Genomic DNA, 19911 nt, shown 5'->3' on the forward strand with positions numbered 1-19911 from the left:
CTGACAGCTCACACCATCTCAGTCCTTAGGAGAAGGGGACTTCTGTTTCCAAGCTCATGTGTTTCTTTTGTTTATTTTAGTTATGGACAAGACCACAGCCCAAGGACGAAGCCCTGAAGAAGTGGCCCAAGATGTCCTTGCTGCTGTGGGGAGGAAGAAGGAAGATGTGATCCTGGCCGGTCTGCTGCCCTCTTTGGCCATTTATCTTCGAACTCTGGCTCCTGGGCTCTTCTTCAGCCTTATGGCCTCCAGGGCCAGAAAAGAGCATAAATCCAAGAATTCCTAGTGCTGTGTCAGATCCAATATAAAAGAGCTGGGGCAGAGAAGCCACCACTGCAGGGGACATCTGCATTTGTTGAGGCTTAATGGAGATCTGTCTCACAGTGGGAAAGATGGCAGAAACCCTTCTCAGCAGACCCCTGCTGGCAGAGAAGGGCAACCAACACAGGCAGCAAGCTTCTTTCCAGGGGGGAGGGGTAACACTTAAGAAACTAAAAATATGAAATAAATGAACAGTAAGAGAGTCCTCAAGGACTACAACTACACACTCCTTGAATTCCAGCCGCCCCGCCACCCCCGCAAACTCCTGGGAATTGTTTGAATCATGGAATCAGAAAATGTTGTCACCTGACCCAGCTGTTATCTTATAGAACTTATCCAGCACCACTTGCCCCTCCATCAGCAGACCACCTTCAGGGACTACTCACTTCAAGAAAGCAGCCTGCAGTTTTAGGAAATCTGTAGTAACCTTGGTTCTCAGGCCCCTGTGACATCTCACTAGTTTGTGGTGGGTTATTTTGCATATCCCCAGTGACGGGGGCTCTAGCACCTGACAGGAATTCCTCAGTTTCTCTTGATTCTTGCCACAGCCCTGCAAGATGCCAGGCACCATTCCCAGCAGAAGAGGAATTTACTGCAGAGACAGCAGCCAGAAGGGAGAGAACCCTGTGTGGCCCCGTGCATTGTCTAGAAAATGAAGCAGTGGGGAACTTGCCAGGTGGATACAGTTCTGCAGCAGCCCCTGGTCCTGGTGGAAGTATGCCATTTGTTAGCTATGACTAGTTGGCTTGTAGCCAGAAAGAATGCTGCTTCCACCTTCCTGATTTATTAAAAATACATGATGGAGGCTGAGTAAGGGAGATCAGCTCCCTTTCTAAAGGTCAGGAAGAAAATTTTTTATTGCTGAAATGTAAAGTTGAAATTCTGGTCCATTGTAGACTTTCCCAAATTGGAATAAAACCACCCAGCATACACTGACATCTTGTACTGGATCCTAACTCTGGACCTGTTCAGCTTGTGTTTCAAACAGCTACCACCAACAGATGATAAGATGGCCCCAAGTCAGCCTCTGGGTAGCGTGTCAGGCTTTCAAGCTTCCTGGTAGGAGGACGATGAGCAGGTGATTAAATCTGGTGACCTAGCCCAGCTCACCATACCTACTGGACGTTCCAGAAGCATTTGGGTGAAACACGGATGCAAACACACTGGCTAGTTCCTCATTTTTTATGTGAACCATCTCCACTCCTTCTGACATGGAAAGAAATGTCTCCTTGGTGTTCACACGAGAGCTGGGCAAGAGCTACGCCAGCACAGCAGTGGCTGTAGCTGTTCTAAAGCCCAGCCCGAGTCTGCAGTCAAATGAAAGTGCCCAGTGCACAGCAGGGTTTCAGTGATGGCAGTGACAGAGGACAGCCCCCCTCCACATGGAGAGGCTGCTGCTTTCAGCCGCCCTGTCCAAGTGGTGTCCTGTCCTCTCCATTAACTAAATGGTCAGCACCTGGAGGCTTATATCTAACCTTCCCTCAGAGGAATGCAGGTTTATTACAGTGTACTCAGTCATCAAGAGACAGGAACATCAAGTATGTCAAGAGTGTTGGTTTTGGAGTCATTGTGACAGGGCAGTAGGAGCCATGAGATGTGAATCACGGCTGCAGGGTGTGGCACAGTATGGAGTGGCACTAGTGTTTGCTTTACCTACATACCCCTATTAGCTATAATGAGTTGGATTGTAGCCAGAAAGAAAAAACCTTTCTGAGGGCAGCGGCCCCATATACCAAGGGTGGCGGGTTCGAACCCAGCCCCGGCCAAACTGCAACAAAAAAAATAGCTGGGTGTTGTGGCGGGTACCTGTAGTCCCAGCTACTTGGGAGGCTGAGGCAAGGGAATCACCTAAGCCCAGGAATTGGAGGTTGCTGTGAGCTATGACACCATAGAACTCTACTGAGGGTGATAAAGTAAGATTCTGTCTCAAAAAAAAAAAAAAAAAAAAAGCTTTATGATTTTTTAGAAGTATTTGGTTGTCACCTGTAATCCCAGGACTCTGGGAGGCCATGGTGGGTGGATTGCTTGAGCTCACAAGTTCGAGACCAGCCTGAACAAAAGCAAGACCCCATCTCTACTAAAAATAGAAAAACTAAGGCAAGAGGATCGCTTGAGCCCGAGTTGGAGGTTGCTGTGAGCTATGACGCCACAGACAGCTTGAGACTATCTCAAAAAAAAAAAAAAACAACAAAAAACCTGGTTGAGGCTCACTGAGCAGGTCAGCTTCATTTTTTTTTTTTTGTTGCAGTTTGGCCGGGGCCGGGTTTGAACCCGCCACCCTCGGTTTATGGGGCCTGCGCCCTGCTCACTGAGCCACAGGCGCCGCCCTCTTTTTTTTTTTTTTATTGTTGCAGTTTGGCTGGGGCCAGGTGCGAACCAGCCACCCTGGGTATATGGAACTGGCACCCTACTCCTTGAGCCACAGGTGCCGGCCAGGTCAGCTTCATTTCTAAAGATTACTTCCTTTCTATTAAATATAATGGTTAGCAGCTGGAGACTGATATGATAGAACCAGCCATGTCCCAATACTATGTATAGTTGACGTTTACCTGATATTTTAAAAAACTTGTTTTATAAAATTTACTTTAGAAACTTTATATTTCACTATATAAATAGAAAATAACACAATGCAAACTGAACAACTATTAAAATCTAGCTAGATAAAGCTGCCAAAGGCAGAGATCTTGAGAAGGTTGGCAAATCCCAGAGAGGTATAAAAGACACTAAAGCAGCTTGGACGCAGTGGTTCATGCCTGTGATCCTGGCACTCTGGGAGGCCGAGGCGGGTGGACTGAGCTCACAGATTCGAGACCAGCCTCAACAGTGACACCCCATCTTTAAAAATAGCTGGGCATTGTGGTGGGTGCCTGTAGTCCCAGCTACTTGGGAGGCTCAGAATCGCTTGAGCCCAAGAGTTTGAGGTTGCTGAGAGCTGTGATGCAACAGCACTCTACCGAGGGCAGTAAAGTGAGACTGTGTCAAAAAATAAAAGTTGATAGCTCGGCTGCCTGTAGCACAGTGGTTACAGTGTCAGCCACATACACCTAGGGTGGCGGGTCGAACCCAGCCCGGCCAGCTAAACAACAATGGCAACTGAAACAAAAAAATGGCCAGGCGTTGTGGCGGGTGCCTGTAGTCCCAGCTACTTGAGAGGCTGAGGCAAGAGAATTGCTTAAGCCCAAGAGTTTGAGGTTGCTGTGAGTTGTGACGCCACAGCACTCTACCTGGGGCAGTATAGTGAGACTCCATCTCAAAAAATAAATAAATAAAGTTGAAAAACTAGCCTGGCATTGTGGTGGGTGCCTGTAGTGCCAGCTATTTGGGAGGCTGAGGCAGGAAGATCGCCTGAGCCCAGGAGTTTGAGGTTGCTGTGAGCTATGATGCTAGAGCACTCTAACCAGGGCAGCAAAGACTCTAAATAGATAAAGGGTGGCGCCTGTGGCTCAAAGGAGTAGGGCGCTGGTCCCATATTCCGGAGGTGGCATGTTCAAACACCCAGCCCCGGCCAAAAACTGCAAAAAAAAAAAAAAAAAAAGATAAATAAAAAGACACACCCAGCCACTACCTGGCCTCAGGGAATGGGGCTAAAGGGCCTGCAGCTTTGTTCTGTAATGCTGGTTGTCCTGACGTCACCTCAGGTACCCTGAGCCCTGTCTTTGGAGCGCACTGGTTTAAGTGGGGGTTTAACCTGAACAGCAGCTGAAGTGCCTAGCGGTGGGCAAGCTCCACCTACACTGCGGACGGGAGCCTCCACTCCAGAGGGCACACCCAGAGCTATCCTGCAAGGGCCTTCATTTGTTCTTGGAGTTTTGAAACCAGTGTTTTCCACCTGGGGTTGCGGTTTGCCACTGTTCCAGTTTCTCTTCTCTGTCCTCAAAAGTGTTTTTTGTGTTTTTTTTTTTTGACCCCCACTTTCATCCTTGCATGCTGAAAAGTCACCATTTGTAACTGGTTCTGCCTCCAGATATCTGATAAAGCTGAAAGACTTTTTTTTTGAGAGAGTCTCACTGTGTTACCCTTGGTAGAGTGCTGTGGCATCACAGCTCACATTGGTCTTAAGCAGTTCTTTTGCCTCAGCCTCCCGAGTAGCTGGGACTATAGGTGCCTGCCGCACCTGGCTATTTTTTTGTTGTTGTTGCAGTTGTCATTGTTTAGCTGGCCCAGGCCAGGTTCGAACCTGCCAGCCTTGGTGTATGTGGCTGGTGCCATAACCACTGTGCTACAGGGGCTGAGCCTGGAAGACATTTTGGGGGGAGGGAGACATTTTGGGGACAGAGCCTTGAGCTATCACAAAAATAGAGTGCAGTGGCACCATAGCTTACAGCAATCTCAAACTCCTGGGTTTAAGCGAGTCTCCTGCCTCAGCCTCCAGAGTAGGTGGAAGGACGGGCGCCCACCACAATGGCTGGCTGTTTTTTCTAAATTTAGTAAAGACGGTGTCTCCCAGGCTGGTCTCAAACACCTGAGCTCAAGGGATCTTCCAAGCTTGGCCTCCCAGAGTGCTGGGATTACAGGTCTGAGGCACTGCACCTGCCCAAAGACACTTTGCATTTTGCTTTTGAGATTTCTTAAAATTTCACTGGTGCCAGGGCAGAAGGAGGCTGTACTGTGCTCAGTGCCAAAACCAGAGAAAAAATAAAACCAAGTAAGCTCTTCCAGGCAGCAGCACCTCCATGCAGTGCAGAGGGCTGTAGCTCATTGGACAGCCAAGGAAAGAGGGCCTTGGGCACTCTGCCCAGCTCACAGCAAGTCTCTCTCCCTCCCTGTGCAGGGGCTGACATGAGAACCCTGGAGGGAGTGGCAGGCTACTGAGAGGAGGAGGCTGGGAAGCTTGCCTGGGCAGGCTCTGCTTCAGCCTCTGTCCTATATAAAAGCTCTTTCTTCTCTGAAGTTAACACCAAATGACTTCACTCAATGACATGACCCATTCCATGAAATGGTGTACACAGGACTCATTACGGGAATTTTGCACAGAAGGGCCCAGGCAACTTGGCCTTTGCTTTCTCTCAACTGGCAGTTAGTGAATGCACTGTGATGTGAGCATCAGCCGCTCGTCAGCAACTCCACAACTGCTCGCCCATGTAGAAAGGTGGCAGAACAGAAGCCAACATGGGCAGGAGGGAGGCACACCCTCCTCCTCCTCGCTGCCTGGGTCGGGCTACCAAAGCCTGCCTTGTCCACATGGTGCCCCATCCCCGTCTCCCTGGCCAGGGGCCGTGTAACTAAGATGGCGTTTCAGAATCTGGGTTAGTCCAAGAATCCCTTTGTTCAGTGCAGCTTGCAGTGGGAGAGCGGCTACCCATTTGCACCTGGTTTGTATTTGGGGTGAATGCTTCTGCTCAGCTGACTTCATGTACTAGCCACCACTTCATTTCACTAACCCCTGTGAAATCTGATTTGTAGGCAGAGCACTCACAGGCCACACATGGGGCTCCCTTTCCAAATCGGGGCCAGCAGGCTGGGAAGCCAACAGACCTGGAGGGTCATTTGCATTCCAACTTGTGCTGCACCAAGAGGTGGCGTGTCTTTGGGCTCACATTTGTGTGGCCGACAGTTCCCTCTTCACCACTGTTCAGAATGCCAGAGACTACCTAGCACCACTCTGCCACCCAACACTCCCAAGGGCTTACTGTTCTAGGCACTTGCAATTAAATCAAAGTCTCTTAAACTTTTTGTGGGCCATAGTCCCTTTTCAAATCTTATAAAAGTTCTGGAGCTCTTCTATAAAACACAACTTGGTCACTCCCCTTAAAGCCTTCCCATGCACCCCAGGATGAGTACCCCTTCACTACTCTGTGGTATCGGATCCTTTAAAACTAGATGGAAATTGACTTGGTTGTCATTAAAGACTAGCCCTTCAGTGGGAAATGGAATAGAGGCCTTAGGGAGGGAGCAGTTAGGCAGGGCCTGGCCTCCCTGCGGGAGGGTGGGGAGGAAGGGATAATGTTCCATCTCTCCAAAGCCACAGCAAATGTAAGGCAGCAGCACATACTTTGGCTCCTGAGGAACAGGGGTGCCTCAGACTGCTTGAGGATTCTTCCCTTGGCTTAGGGCTGTGGCCTAAACTCAAGGTCCACATCAGGGACAGCTTTGGTGCCTTAATGAAAATGCAGATGTTTCTGTGTCTCCCTAGATCAGAATCTGGGGGGAATGGTCTTGGGCCCCAGAATTCCCCAAGTGACTGCAAATGGAGACTCCATGACTGCTCGACCTTGCCACCTGATCCTCCCCTCTGCAATGTTGGCCTTGGAAATGTCCAGGCTGGTGAGCCAAGAGATCATCTGGTCTGGAGCCTGGCCTGGGACTGCCTTGCCGGCTACAGGGAAGGGCAGACCGGCTCTCACAGCCTCTTCTTGTCCCATGTGCAGCAGCAGCTATAGCAGTCATGGAAAGAGAACAGTGGGAATTGAAATTCTCATAATTTTAATGGTCAATATCTTCCGGTTGGCTCTGGATGGTACAGTCGGACAGCATTCTCAAGCCCCCCTCCCCGAGCACCCATGGCCTCTGCAGTGTTTGCTTCCGTCCACGTCCCGCTGCCCAGCCAGACCCCACAGCCCCAGGCCCCTCTTGGGTTGTGGAAGTCCACATCTTAGTGTAATGAGCTGGAAAATCCCTGGGTACACCCGTGATTTGTGTTATTTTTAAAAAATAACAAATATTAAACCAAACACCTTCCCAGGCTCCTCTGCCTCACATAAAAAATGTGACTGTGGCCACCTGAACACTCCGTAGTCTCTGTGGCTGGGCGGTTTCGCTGCTCCCCTGCTCTACTGAGATCATACAGCATAAAGCTCGTAAATCTTCTTGACACAGTACACCAGGGCGGCCAGCGCAACCGTGTTGTGCAGTCTCTTCCTGTGCAGGTCGTCCTTCCGGACCAGCACCACCGGGGTGGAGGAGGTGAGCGTGTGCAGGGGCAGACGGGACAGTTTATAGGCATCGTACTCCACTTGGTACTTGCAGCAGGGGTCAAACTGCCAGGAGATTCCATAGAGGGTGCAGCAGGCCAGGCTCAGCACACCAGCAGGCAAAGAGATGTAGTGGGAGTAATCTAAGGGCAGCGCCAGCGGGGTGAAGAGGCAGGCAGTGCCCGCCAGCACAGCCGTCTTGTGCAGGCAGTTGCCCACGGTGATCCAGCGCGCCGTCTCGTCACCAATGCGGGTGGGCTCAATCACAATGTACTTGTACTGGGCTTCCAGGGCCTGCTCCAGCTCATACTCAAACTGGTCTTGGGCGTTCTCCCCATTGTAGATCTCATGCACGATGTAGCAGTCTGTGGCCGACAAGCTCACCCTTTTGATGGAAGGACAGAGAGAGACAGTTAGACTGAGAACAGTTAAGGTGTTTCTTTAGGCTCTGGGGGGAGCCTGAGTCTCAGACTCAACACAGAGCCTACATCCTGGAGAGCTTGTCTCACACACACAAGACACATAAGATAACCAGTAAAGATTTTTCTTCTGAAAGATGAAAATAATGATATATAAAAACACACAGGAAAAGGAGTGCCTTGTTGTCAAGGAAGACACATCACAGTGTGTCCTGGGCCTGGTGGCTAAGCAATGGCCCAGCAAAGGAGCCCAGCAGGGAAGGACAATGCCAGCACAGACCCACGTGCACATGGCAGGCAGCGGCACAAGATGGGCAGCCTGGGAGCTGCTCCAGGCACGTCAGAGCAAGTACAGGAGGAAGATCCTCCAGTGGAAACCGACATACCCTGGGACAGGCCATATAAACAGCCTGCCATGTGCTCAGCTGACAGATGGACATCCCAAGCCTACAGAAGAAAAGGTAAGAACAGCTCTGTTCGGCTCTGACAGGAGGTGGCGCAGCCCTCAATGCTGCCCACAGGCGGCAGTGGCATTAGCCACCAACTCCTCCCTACGCGGAAACCCCAGATACCAGCCCACCGCATAGGAAAAGACGTCTCAAAACGTGGCTCTCAACTGCAGTGGACAGAAGAGTCACCTGAGGGGCTTCATTAACATCCAGCCCAGATGATGCACACCCATTCTGGCCCCATAGGCCTAGGACTCTGATAACCAGTAAAGGCCACGCTCATGTAAAAAACATTCCAGAGACCCACAAAAGGGGCTGACCTGGTTCTCAGCATTGTTCCTGGGACTGGGGTGGAGACACGACCCCAACCAGCAGAAGAGGAATCTGGAGCCATATGAATAGCTCAACTTTGCTTGAAGGCAGTGACCAAGGGCTTAAGTGGTGTGAATCTTCTCACAACTGTGCAGGGCAGCCCTAAATACAGGCTTGTTTCAACCTGTCCAGACCTTTCTGAATCCCCACACATAATGCTTCTCCTGCTTCATCTGGCCAGAAGACTTCTTTAGCCGAGCCTCTAACAGGGACACTGCTGGACAGACCTCTTAAGGCCGAATCGTTTTCTTTCTTTTTTTTGAGATAGAGTCTCACTATGTCACCCTCAGTAAAGTGCCATGGCATCACAGCTCACAATAACCTCAAACTCTTGGGCTCAAGCGATTCTCTTGCCTCAGCCTCCCAAAGAGCTGGGACTATAGGCACCTGCCACAATGCCCGCTTATTTTTTGTTGTTGTTGTCGTTGTTTTAGCAGGCCTGGGCCAGGTTTGAACCCACCAGCCCTGGTGCATGTGGCCGGCGCTCTAACCACTGAGCACGGGTGCCAAACTGAGGCTGGATTGTTTTCTAACCTGTCCTATTAGCCAGGATGTCCACAGCCATCTTCTGTCTTATGTCTCAGTGAAAGTACCCCCTTCCCCTCAGCAATCTCCAGTCCCCACCTCATCAGACCCCACCAGAGATGAGGCCCCAGGAACCTGATAGTCACCGCATACTTGGGTGATGTGTCAGGCCACACAAAGGTAAATGTGGCCACCTACCTGCTGCTCTGTTCCAGATAGGAACTGGGCTTCTTCAGGAGCCAACAAGCAGCCCAGTCCTGAGTGCGCACAGGTGGGAAGGCCCAGCACGCTGCCCACCCTGGGCACACACACTCCAAGTGGCCATGTGGACGAACGCCACGGGAACTGGGCTCAGAGCTACCTGCAGTGACCACAGCACGGTGGTGACTAGTGAAGACATTTATAAAGCCACCTCCAGAATCTAGCTCAGTATCAGGTAGCCCAGCCCCCCTTCAATGATGGAAACCATTCCACATGAAGCACAGTGGCATCTGTCAGGGGCTGACTTCAAGAAGAGGTGCTGTAGAGTCAGACCACAGGGACTCCTCATCACTGCTCCCAGGTAGGGTCCATCACTTTCCAAGCTGACTTTCAGCAAACAAATAAGCAAACCTAGGAGGCAGGTTCCACTCTAGCTGCAAACAGTTGATGTGAGGGATGCTCTCCTGTGGGAATACTGCAAGTCACTGGCAGGCCGGGCAGTGGCTCATGCCAGTAATCCCAGCACTCTGGGAGGCGGGTGGATTGCCTGAGCTCACAAGTTTGAGACCAGCCTGAGCAAGAGTGAGACCTGGTCTCTAAAAATAGGCAAGCATTGTGGCAGGTGCCTGTACTCCCAACTACTCAGGAGGCTGAGGCAAGAGAATCGCTTAAGCCCAAGAGTTTGAGGTTGCTGTGAGCTGTGATGCCACTCTACTGGGGGCAACATAGTGAGATTCTGTCTCAAAAAAAAAAAAAAGAAAGAAAGAAAGAAGGAAAAAAAGGAAGGAAAGAAAGAAAGTCACTGGTAAGGGTTGACCGCCCCCAAGTGCAGAGGAAGGGGCCCCACTCCCAGCTGGGAACCACGCTAACTAAAGGCACTGGCTGGGATGTGGCACAGCAATTCCATCCTGGAAGAGTGACTGTAATTAAATCACAGGCCCTGACTCAACTGCACACAGGGGAGAGACAAGCTCCCTGGGGCCCAACAAGAAGCCTCCTAAACACCAGATGCTGCCAAGGGTGCCAGTGTAGTTGCCAGTCCCAGGGGCCACCTTCCCAGGAGGGGCTGCCTGTCAGGCTGAGCCTTGAGTGTAGGAAATGGGAGGAGGGTTTTCTCTTTAATGCTGTTTGCAGAATTTCTCCATTTGGATTTAATGCAGAGGAGAGGTGGGGGGGGCCCACTTCATCTGGATTTCCAACTACTCACAAAACTCCCCATTTTAAAGTCATCTTCAGGGCGGCGCCTGTGGCTCAGTCGGTAGAGCGCCGGCCCCATATACCGAGGGTGGCGGGTTCAAACCCGGCCCCGGCTGAACTGCAACCAAAAAAAAATAGCTGGGTGTTGTGGAGGGTACCTGTAGTCCCAAGCTACTCCGGAGGCTGAGGCAAGAGAATTGCTTGAGCCCGGGAGTTGGAGGTTGCTGTGAGCTGTGTGATGCCATGGCACTCTACCGAGGGCCATAAAGTGAGACTCTGTCTCTACAAAAAAAATAAATAAATAAAGTCATCTTCAGCAAACAAGCAAACTCGAGGCTGGGATGCAGGACTGAGGGCTAAGTAACGCTCTCACGTGTCGCCCTGAAATGGAAGTCAGAGTAACTTACTGGCTGTGACTCCAAATGTGCAGGGAGGGGCAGGCAGGAGCATTCCTAACCAAAAGATTCCTTTGTGGTCTCAAGACCATCTGGCAAGAGAGACAGAGAGGCCTGAGAAAGACAGAGGATGGAAGGGGCCACATCGTGTACAGATTAGTGAAACTGAAAAGGAGTCACACCCAGGTATCAACTGCCAACACAAGGCCAAGGACCTTTGCTCTTGGGTGATGGCAGTGAGAGTTCACCTGGAACTCTCAAAGGAAAACATGGTGTCACACTGGGGTTACAGAATGTTCTTGCTGAAACCCAAATCCACCCTCCTGGCAAGCCCTCTCTGCAGAGCAGGCCAGCAGCCATTCTGCATGTAGTGAAAAAACTCAGCGTCCCACTAGGGAAACTCCAGCTGGCTTGGAGTGGTAGTTCCAAAGTGTTGGAACTACCAGCTCCAGCCACCACACCCAGCCATGTTTCACTTTTTAAAAAGTTTGCGTCTGTGTACTCCAAAGTGAAGTACACCTTGGAAATTGGAAAGACATCACCAGGCACACCTCACCAGCACTGCTGACGGCCCTCTGCACGCCCACCTGGCACCCCAGTCCCCTTAGCCCACCTTCCCTAGCCTCTCCAGGGCCGGGCACCCTGTGGTTCCTCAGGCAGGCACAGTTTGTCACTTGTTAAGGCAGACCCGTGGGTGTGCCCACAAGTCCCAGCCTGCCCACAGCCACTGGCAGGTACACCCAGCACCAGCCCCCACAGCTCGGGGAGTGACAGTAAGTGGATGCAGCAGCTCCTCCTGGTCAGCCTGTGAGAGGGCTCGTGGAGACAACTGGAGGCGGTGTCAGCCTCAGCTCCATCCTCCTGCCAAGACGCCGCCGTGGCTTCCCACAGCCTGAGTGTCCATGTGCATAGGCCATGCCACTTTTGCTGTTGCATGAACCAGCTGTCCTAAGTGTGAAGACAAAGAGCACAGCCACAGGAGACACCTTCCGCCCCCGAGCAGACCACCCCCCATTGGCAGGCAGTGCCCACACAGCTGCCCTGAGACCAGACTCACTGATTCTGCTCTCAAAGCCAACTATGGAAAGGGACTCTCCATTCCTACTTGGAAAGGGTAAAATTTGAAGTCTAGAGAAGTAAATTTCCAGGATCCTAGAATAACACACAAGGAAGGAGAGAGCAAGGTTCAAACCTATCCACAACAAGCACACACAGCCAGAGAACGCTGCTGTCAGAGTCCCCAGCCACAGATTGGCCTTAGAACCTGGGCTGCCTGAGCCCTGGCACGCAGACACGAACTTTTTAAAAAGTGAAACACGGCTGGGTGTGGTGGCTGGAGCTGGTAGTTCCAGCACTTTGGAAGGACTATGCTGGAGGATCACTTGAGCCTGGGAGTTTGAGCTGCAGTGAGCTGTGACTGAACCACTGCACTCTCCCCTAGGCCACAGAGCTAGACCCTCACTCTTGCAAAACACCAAACAAAACAAAAAGGCCATAACAAATAACAGCTAGCTGAGTCTCTTGGGCTTCCTAAGAGACTGTGTTTCAGCCTTTCATTGCAGGTATAAAATGAGGAGAGAACACAGAAAAATAAGGGAGGCGGCAGCAGTACACGGAGGAAAGTCTCCCACAACTGAGCCGGGGTGGGCAGGCAAGATACAGAACACGCTTACAGCATGCTGTCTGCAGCATGTTTTCAAAAAAGAGTCCACTTGCCTTTTTTTTTTTCAGACAGAATTTCACTATGTCACCCTCAGTAGAGTGCCATGGTATCACAGCAACCTCAAACTCTTGGGCTTAAACTATTCTCTTGCCTCAGCCTCCGGAGTAGCTGGGACTATAGGCGCCCACCACAATGCCCAGCTATTTTTAGAGACAGGGTCTCCCTCTGGCTCAGGCTGGTCTCGAACCTGTGAATTCAAGCAATCCACCCGCCTCAGCCTCCCAGAGTGCTAGGATTACAGGCTCGAGCCACCCACGCCCAGCTGCGTCCACTTACTTTTATGTGCACAGAGCCATCTCTGAAAGGACACACAGAAATCTGAGATGTAGGGCTGTCACTAGGGAAGGAAATGAGTGGCCTGGGAAAGAAGAGGAAGGAAACCCCTTTTTACTAAGTGACTTGTGTGTGATCCCTTTGAATTGAGCCTGGTGTCCCACAGATTATGCAGCACTGGGTGCTCCGTGCTCTGAGCAGACACTGCCATCTCAGGGGCACAGGCACTGTGACCAGGCATCATGGGCCTCCCTCCCTCGGCCTTCAGGCCATCTCTCCACCTTTGAGCAGAACTGAACCAGCCCTGGAGGCCGTCAGCCATCACAAAACTCCAGCAGGACAATCCTTGTCTGCCCCTGGGATCCACCTGACCAGAATGTGGCTGTTTGGTGTGTGTGCTTCATAGCACTCTGAGGCTGGTTTCAAAGCAATCTCAAATGTGGGGTTGCCCCAAGTCCAGAGGCACCCCCAATGCAGCACCGCCTGGTGAGAACACATGACTGGGAGTGAGTCCCAGCAGCACTGGGGGACACACCACAAGGCTCCTGGGGGTGGAGGACACGCGGACCAAGGTAACACAAGCAGGGAGCACCCAGGTTTATCACACATAAAATTTACCATCTTAAAGGCCAGGGGGCGGGTGGATTGCCTGAGCTCACAGGTTCCAGACCAGCCTGGGCCAGAATGAGACCTCATCTCCAAAAATAGCCGGGCGTTGTGGTGGGCACCTGTACTTGGGAGACTGAGGCAAGAGAATCAATTGCTTGAGCTCAGGAGTTTAAGGCTGTTTTGAGCTGTGACGCCATGGCACTCTACCAAGGTCAACAGAGTGAGACTCTGTCTCAAAAAAAAAAAAAAAAAAATTTTACCATTTTAAGAGTATGTCTCTGGCTGGGCGTGGTGGCTCACGCCTGCAATCCCAGCACTGTGGGAGGCTGAGGCAGGAGGACTGCTTGAGCTCAAGAGTTCAAAGCTTGTCTGAGCGAGAGTGAGACCCTGACTCATGAAAAAAATGAAAAAACCCAGCTGGGTACTGCAGTGAGCACCTGTAATGCCAGTGGCTTCAAAGGCCGAGGCAGCAGGATGCCTACAGCCTAAGTCTGAGGTTGCAGTGAGCTACAATGCCAGTGTACTCTGCTACGGGAACAGGGTAGAACTCTTGTCTCAACAACAACAACAATAAAAGGAGTACATCTCTGTATATTCAGTTCGCTCATACTGTCAGGCAACCACCATCACCCTCCATCTCCAGGACTCATCTCCTCAACTGAAACTCTGTTCCCACTAGGCACTCGCTCTGGGCCACCACCCTGGCAGCCTTCACTCAGCTTCCTGCCTCTGTGAATCTGACTATCTAGGGACCTGACCCAAGTGGGATCATATATACTATTCTCCCTTTTGTGTCCGGTTTGTTCCACTGAGTGTGTTTTGAGCCACTTGTCCCACGTGCCAGCCTTCTCTCCCTGTCAATGCTGAAGCACCCACTGTGTGCCTGTACCACATGGTCTGCCCATCCACCCACGGAGGGACACTCCCAGCCTCACTCCCGGGCCTAATGCTGCTGTGAGCACAGTGTGCAGTACCTGTCCACCACCCTGCTTTCAGTTCTGTGCACAAAACTGGATCATACCATAATTTTATTTTTAATTTTTCTGAGGAACCTTCAAACTATTTCCCACAGCAGCTCCATTGTTTTACATTCCCACAAACTATGCACAATTACTCTCTACATTCTCACCAACATTTGTTACTTTCTCTTTTGTGCTTTTGAGACAGAGCCTCAAGCTGTCACCCTGGGTAGAGTGCCGTGGCATCAAAGCTCACAGCAACCTCCAGCTCCTGGGCTTAAGCAATTCTCTTGCCTTGGCCTCCCAAGTAGCTGGGACTGCAGGCGCCTGCCTCAACGCCCAGCTATTTTTTGATTGTAGTTGTCAATGTTATTCGGCAGGCCAGGGCTGGATTTGAACCTGCCAGCTCTGGTGTTTATGGCTGGCACCTTAGCCACTTTAGCTACAGGCGTGGAGCCTGTTTGTATTTTTGAGACAAAGTCTCACTTTGTCACCTCGGTAGATAACAGTGCAATGGCATCACAGCTCACAGCAACCTCAAACTCTTGGGCTCAAGTGATTCTCTTGCCTCAGCATCCCAAGTAGCTGGGACTACAGGCGCCCGCCATAATGCCCAGCTATTTTTAGAGACGAGGTCTTGCTCTGGCTCAGGCTGGGCTCGAACCTGTGAGTTCAGGCAATCCAACTGCCTAAGCCTCCCAGAGTGCTAGGATTAAAGAAGTAAGCCACTCCCTACAGCCCTTCTCTTTTGTGTTTTTTAATAGTGGCCATCCTGGCAGCGCCCATAGCTCAGGGGGTAGGGTGCTGGCCACGTACACCAAGGCTGGCAGGTTCAAACCCAGCCCAGGCCAGCTAAACAAAAATGACAACTGCAACAAAAAAATAGCTGGGGGTGATGCCTGTGGCTCATTGGGTAGGGCTCCGGCCCCATATACCAAGGGTGGGGGGTTTGAACCCAGACCCAGCCAAACTGCAACAGAAAAATAGCCAGGCATTCTGGCAGGCACCTGTTGTCCCAGCTTCTCGGGAGGCTGAGGCAAGAGAATCACCTAAGCTCAGAAGCTGGTGGTTGCTGTAAGCTGTAATGCTGTGGCACTCTACCCAGGGCGACATAGTGAGACTGTCTGGGAAAAAGAAAAAATATTTGCCATCCTGCATATGTTCTTTTTTTTTGAGACAGAGTTTTTTTTTTTTGAGACGGAATCTTGCTAGGTCACCCTGGGTAGACTGCCATGGTGTCATCATAGCTCACAGAAACCTCAAAGTCTTGGGCTTGAGCAATCCTCTTGCCTTAGCCTCCCACGTAACTCAAACTACAGGTGCCCGCCACCACACCTGGCTAGTTTTTCTATTTTTAGTAGAGATGAGGGTCTCACTCTTGCTCAGGGTGGTCTTGAACTCCTGAGTTCAAGCAATCCACCCACCTTGGACTCCCAGACTGCTAGCATTACAGGTGAGAGCCACTGTGCCTGTTTCTCACAGGTAACTATTAACATTTTATTTTTCCTCATGCTTTTCTCTATATTTCTTTCTTTCTTTTTAGACAGAGTCTCACTATGTTGCCCTGGTAGAGTGCTGTGGCATCACACCTCACAGTAACCTCAAACTCTTGGGCTTAAGTGATTCTCTTGTCTCAGCCTCCCAAGTAACTGGGACTACAGGCACCAGCTACAACACCCGGCTATTTTTTTGTTGCAGTTGTCATTGTTGTTTAGCTGGGCTGGGTCTGATTCAAACCACTGCATGTGGCCAGCGCTGTAACCATGGTTTCTCTATTAAAAAAAAAAAAAGAACAAAAAAAACAAATAAACATGTACTTCTTTTATAATGGGAAAAATAATTATAAACTTTTTCTTAAAAAGTCTCAGGCAATATTCCCGTACTGCAGAAATTATTCCAAAAAATTGAGGAGGACGGATTCTTCCCCAACACATTCTATGAAGCAAACATCACCCTGATACCAAAACCAGGAAAAGACCCAACCAAAAAGGAGAATTTCAGACAAATTTCACTCATGAATATAGATGCAAAAATTCTCAACAAAATCCTAGCCAATAGATTACAGCTTATCATCAAAAAAGCCATACATCATGATCAAGTAGGTTTCATCCCAGGGATGCAAGGCTGGTTTAACCTACGCAAGTCCATAAACGTTATCCACCATATTAACAGAGGCAAAAATAAAGACCATATGATCCTCTCAATAGATGCAGAGAAAGCATTCAATAAAATCCAGCATCCTTTTCTAATTAGAACACTGAAGAGTATAGGCATAGGTGGCACATTTCTGAAACTGACTGAAGCTATCTATGACAAACCCACAGCTAATATTTTACTGAATGGAGTAAAACTGAAAGCTTTTCCTCTTAAAACTGGAACCAGACAAGGTTGTCCTCTGTCACCTTTACTATTCAACATAGTGCTGGAAGTTCTAGCCAATACAATTAGGCAAGACAAGGAAATAAAGGGAATCCAAATGGGACCAGAGGAGGTCAAACTCTCCCTCTTTGCTGAGGACATGATCTTATACTTAGAGAATCCCAAAGACTCAATCACAAGACTCCTGGAAGTCATCAAAAAATACAGTAATATCTCAGGATATAAAATCAATGTCCACAAGTCAGTAGCCTTTGTGTACGCCAATAACAGTCAAGATGAGAAGTTAATTAAGGACACAACTCCCTTCACCATAGTTTCAAAGAAAATGAAATACCTAGGAATATACCTAACAAAGGAGGTGAAGGACCTCTATAAAGAAAATTATGAAATCCTCAGAAAAGAAATAGCAGAGGATATTAACAAATGGAAGAACATACCATGCTCATGGATGGGAAGAATCAACATTGTTAAAATGTCTATACTTCCCAAAGCAATCTACCTATTCAATGCCATTCCTATCAAAATACCAATATCGTACTTGCAAGACTTGGAAAAAATGATTCCACGTTTTGTATGGAACCAGATAAAACCCCATATAGCTAAGGCAGTTCTTACTAATAAAAACAAAGCTGGGGGCATCACCATACCAGATTTTAGGCTGTACTACAAAGCCATAGTGGTCAAGACAGCATGGTACTGGCACAAAATAGAGACATAGACACTCAGAATTGAATAGAAAACCAGGAAATGAAACTAACATCTTACAACCACCTTTTGGGGGAAAGACTCCCCATTCAATAAATGGTGTCAGGAGAACTGGATATCCACATGTAAAAGACTGAAACTGTACCCACACCTTTCTCCACTCACAAAAATTGATTCGAGATGGATAAAGGACTTAAATTTAAGGCATGAAACAATAAAAATCCTCAAAGAAAGCATAGGAAAAACACTAGAAGATATTGGCCTGGGGAAAGACTTCATGAAGAAGACTGCCATGGCAATTGCAACAACAACAAAAATAAACAAATGGGACTTCATTAAACTGAAAAGCTTCTGTACAGCTAAGGAGACAACAACCAAAGCAAACAGACAAGGTACACAATGGGAAAGGATATTTGCATATTCTGAATCAGACAAAAGCTTGATAACTAGGATCTATAGAGAACTCAAATTAATCCACATGAAAAAAGCCAACAATCGAAGCTCCTTGCGGACTCCATGGAGGGAACGCTGTGGGCTCTGGCCAGCGGCGGTGGGTGTCCACGGATAGTCAGCCGGGTTGGCCAGCATTAAATCAAAAAGAAGATGTCCCTGTATGATGACCTGGGAGTGGAGACCAGTGACTCAAAAACAGAAGGCTGGTCCAAAAACTTCAAACTGCTGCAGTCTCAACTTCAAGTAAAGAAGGCCACTCTCACCCAGGCCAAGAGCCAAAGGACAAAGCAAAGTACGATTCTTGCCCCAGTCATTGACCTAAAGCGAGGAGGCTCCTCAGATGACAGGCAGATCGTGGACACACCACCACACGTCACGGCGGGGCTGAAGGATCCAGTTTCCAGGGGGTTTTCTGCCAGGGAGGTTCTGACTCCTTTAGCTGACGAGTATGACTCTATGTTCCCTAATGACTACGAGAAAGTAGTGAAGCGCCACAGAGAGGAGCTACAGAGACAGGGGGAGCTGGAAAGGCAGAAGGAAATACAAGAGAGGGAAAAAGGGCGCAAAGACAGGCATGAAACCAGTGGGTTTTCAAGATGACCAGATCCAGATTCTGATGAAGATGAAGATTATGAGCGAGAGAGGCAGAAAAGAAGTATGAGCTCCACCGACTTCTCTGGTAACAATCTCAGAGTTACCTCGAGATTTTCCTTATGAAGAGGACTTGAGACCTCACTCAGTCTTCCAAGGCTGCTATCCCACCCCCGGTGTAGGAAGAGCAGGACAGACCGAGGTCTCCCACGGGGCCCAGCAACTCCTTCCCTGCTAACATGGGGGGCACAGTGGCACATAAGATCACGCAGAAGTACGGCTTCCGGGAGGGCCAGGGCCTGGGGAGGCAGGAGCAGGGCCTGAGCACCGCCCTGTCAGTGGAGAAGACCAGCAAGCGTGGTGGCAAGATCATTGTGGGTGACGCGACAGAGAAAGATGCAACCAAGAAGTCAGATTCAAATCCGTTAACTGAAATTCTCAAGTGTCCTACTAAAGTGGTCCTGTTATGCAACATGGTTGGTGCAGGAGAGGTAGATGAAGACCTGGAAGTTGAAACCAAGGAAGAATGTGAAAAATACGGCAAAGTTGGAAAATGTGTGATATTTGAAATCCCTGGGGCCCCAGACAATGATGCAGTACAGATATTTTTTAGAATTTGAGAGAGTGCAGTCAGCAATTAAAGCTGTTGTTGATCTAAATGGGAGGTATTTTGGTGGACGCGTGGTTAAAGCACGTTTCTACAATTTGGATAAATTCAGGGTCTTGGATTTGGCAGAACAAGTTTGATTTTAAGAACTAGAACACGAGTCATCTCCAGTGATCCTAAAGTGAGCTACGGGCTGAGCAGAGGAGCAAAGCCACAGTCCCCATGACTGCTGGGTGCTGAGACTCTTGGAGGGACTTCTAGGACATACATTGGTTGAACCCTTTTTTATTTTGTGGGTTTTTTTAATATAGTATAAAAACCCTTTAAAGAAAAAAGCCAACAATCCCATATATCAATGGGCAAGAGACTTGAATAGAACCTTCTCTAAAGAAGACAGACGAATGGCTAACAAACATATGAAAAAATGTTCATCATCCCTATCTATTAGAGAAATGCAAATCAAAACCACCCTGAGATACAAGGGTGTGTGCGAGAATGGCCCACATCACAAAATGTCAAAACTGCAGATGCTGGCGTGGATGTGGAGAGAAGGGAACACTTTTACACTGCTGGTGGGACTGCAAACTACCCTGTTTCCCCGAAAATAAGACAGTGTCTTATTTTAAGGTGTGCTCCCGAAGATGCGCTAGGTCTTATTTTCAGGGGACGTCTTATCTTTCCTGTATGTAGGTCTTATTTTCGGGGAAACAGGGTAGTACAACCTTTTTGGAAGGAAGTATGGAGAACTGTCAAAGCACTCAAGCTAGACCTCCCATTTGATCCTGCAATCCTATTACTGGGCATCTACCCAGAAGGAAAAAA

General features: G+C 49.4%; 3 protein-coding genes and 1 pseudogene across 14 annotated transcripts in view; 2 read left to right on the forward strand and 2 right to left on the reverse strand.

The window, feature by feature from the left end:
• Positions 1 to 987, forward strand: part of DHRS7B (dehydrogenase/reductase 7B) — a 68539-nt gene extending 67552 nt beyond the window's left edge. For 3 of the 7 annotated variants that reach the window (XM_053563241.1, XM_053563244.1, XM_053563246.1), the window contains exons 7-8: positions 81 to 265; positions 869 to 987. In XM_053563241.1, coding sequence (XP_053419216.1) covers positions 81 to 265; positions 869 to 970 — 287 coding nt within the window. In that variant the 3' untranslated portion in view covers positions 971 to 987. Of the gene's footprint in view, positions 1 to 80; positions 535 to 868 lie in introns of those variants that run through there. The other 4 variants (XM_053563242.1, XM_053563239.1, XM_053563245.1 and 1 more) reach the window with 2 other exon arrangements.
• The window catches only part of LOC128566373 (glutamate dehydrogenase 1, mitochondrial-like), a 263695-nt gene that overhangs the window by 39182 nt on the left and 204602 nt on the right, over positions 1 to 19911 (reverse strand).
• TMEM11 (transmembrane protein 11) overlaps positions 6728 to 19911 on the reverse strand; it is a 40110-nt gene continuing 26926 nt past the window's right edge. For all 6 annotated transcript variants that reach the window (XM_053563251.1, XM_053563253.1, XM_053563254.1 and 3 more), the window contains one exon: positions 6728 to 7617. In XM_053563251.1, coding sequence (XP_053419226.1) covers positions 7101 to 7617 — 517 coding nt within the window. In that variant the 3' untranslated portion in view covers positions 6728 to 7100. The remainder of the gene's footprint in view (positions 7618 to 19911) is intronic.
• On the forward strand, positions 17621 to 19745 carry LOC128566376 (splicing factor 45-like; annotated as a pseudogene).

The sequence above is a fragment of the Nycticebus coucang genome, chromosome 15 (assembly GCF_027406575.1).
Source record: "Nycticebus coucang isolate mNycCou1 chromosome 15, mNycCou1.pri, whole genome shotgun sequence".
NCBI lineage: Eukaryota > Metazoa > Chordata > Mammalia > Primates > Lorisidae > Nycticebus > Nycticebus coucang.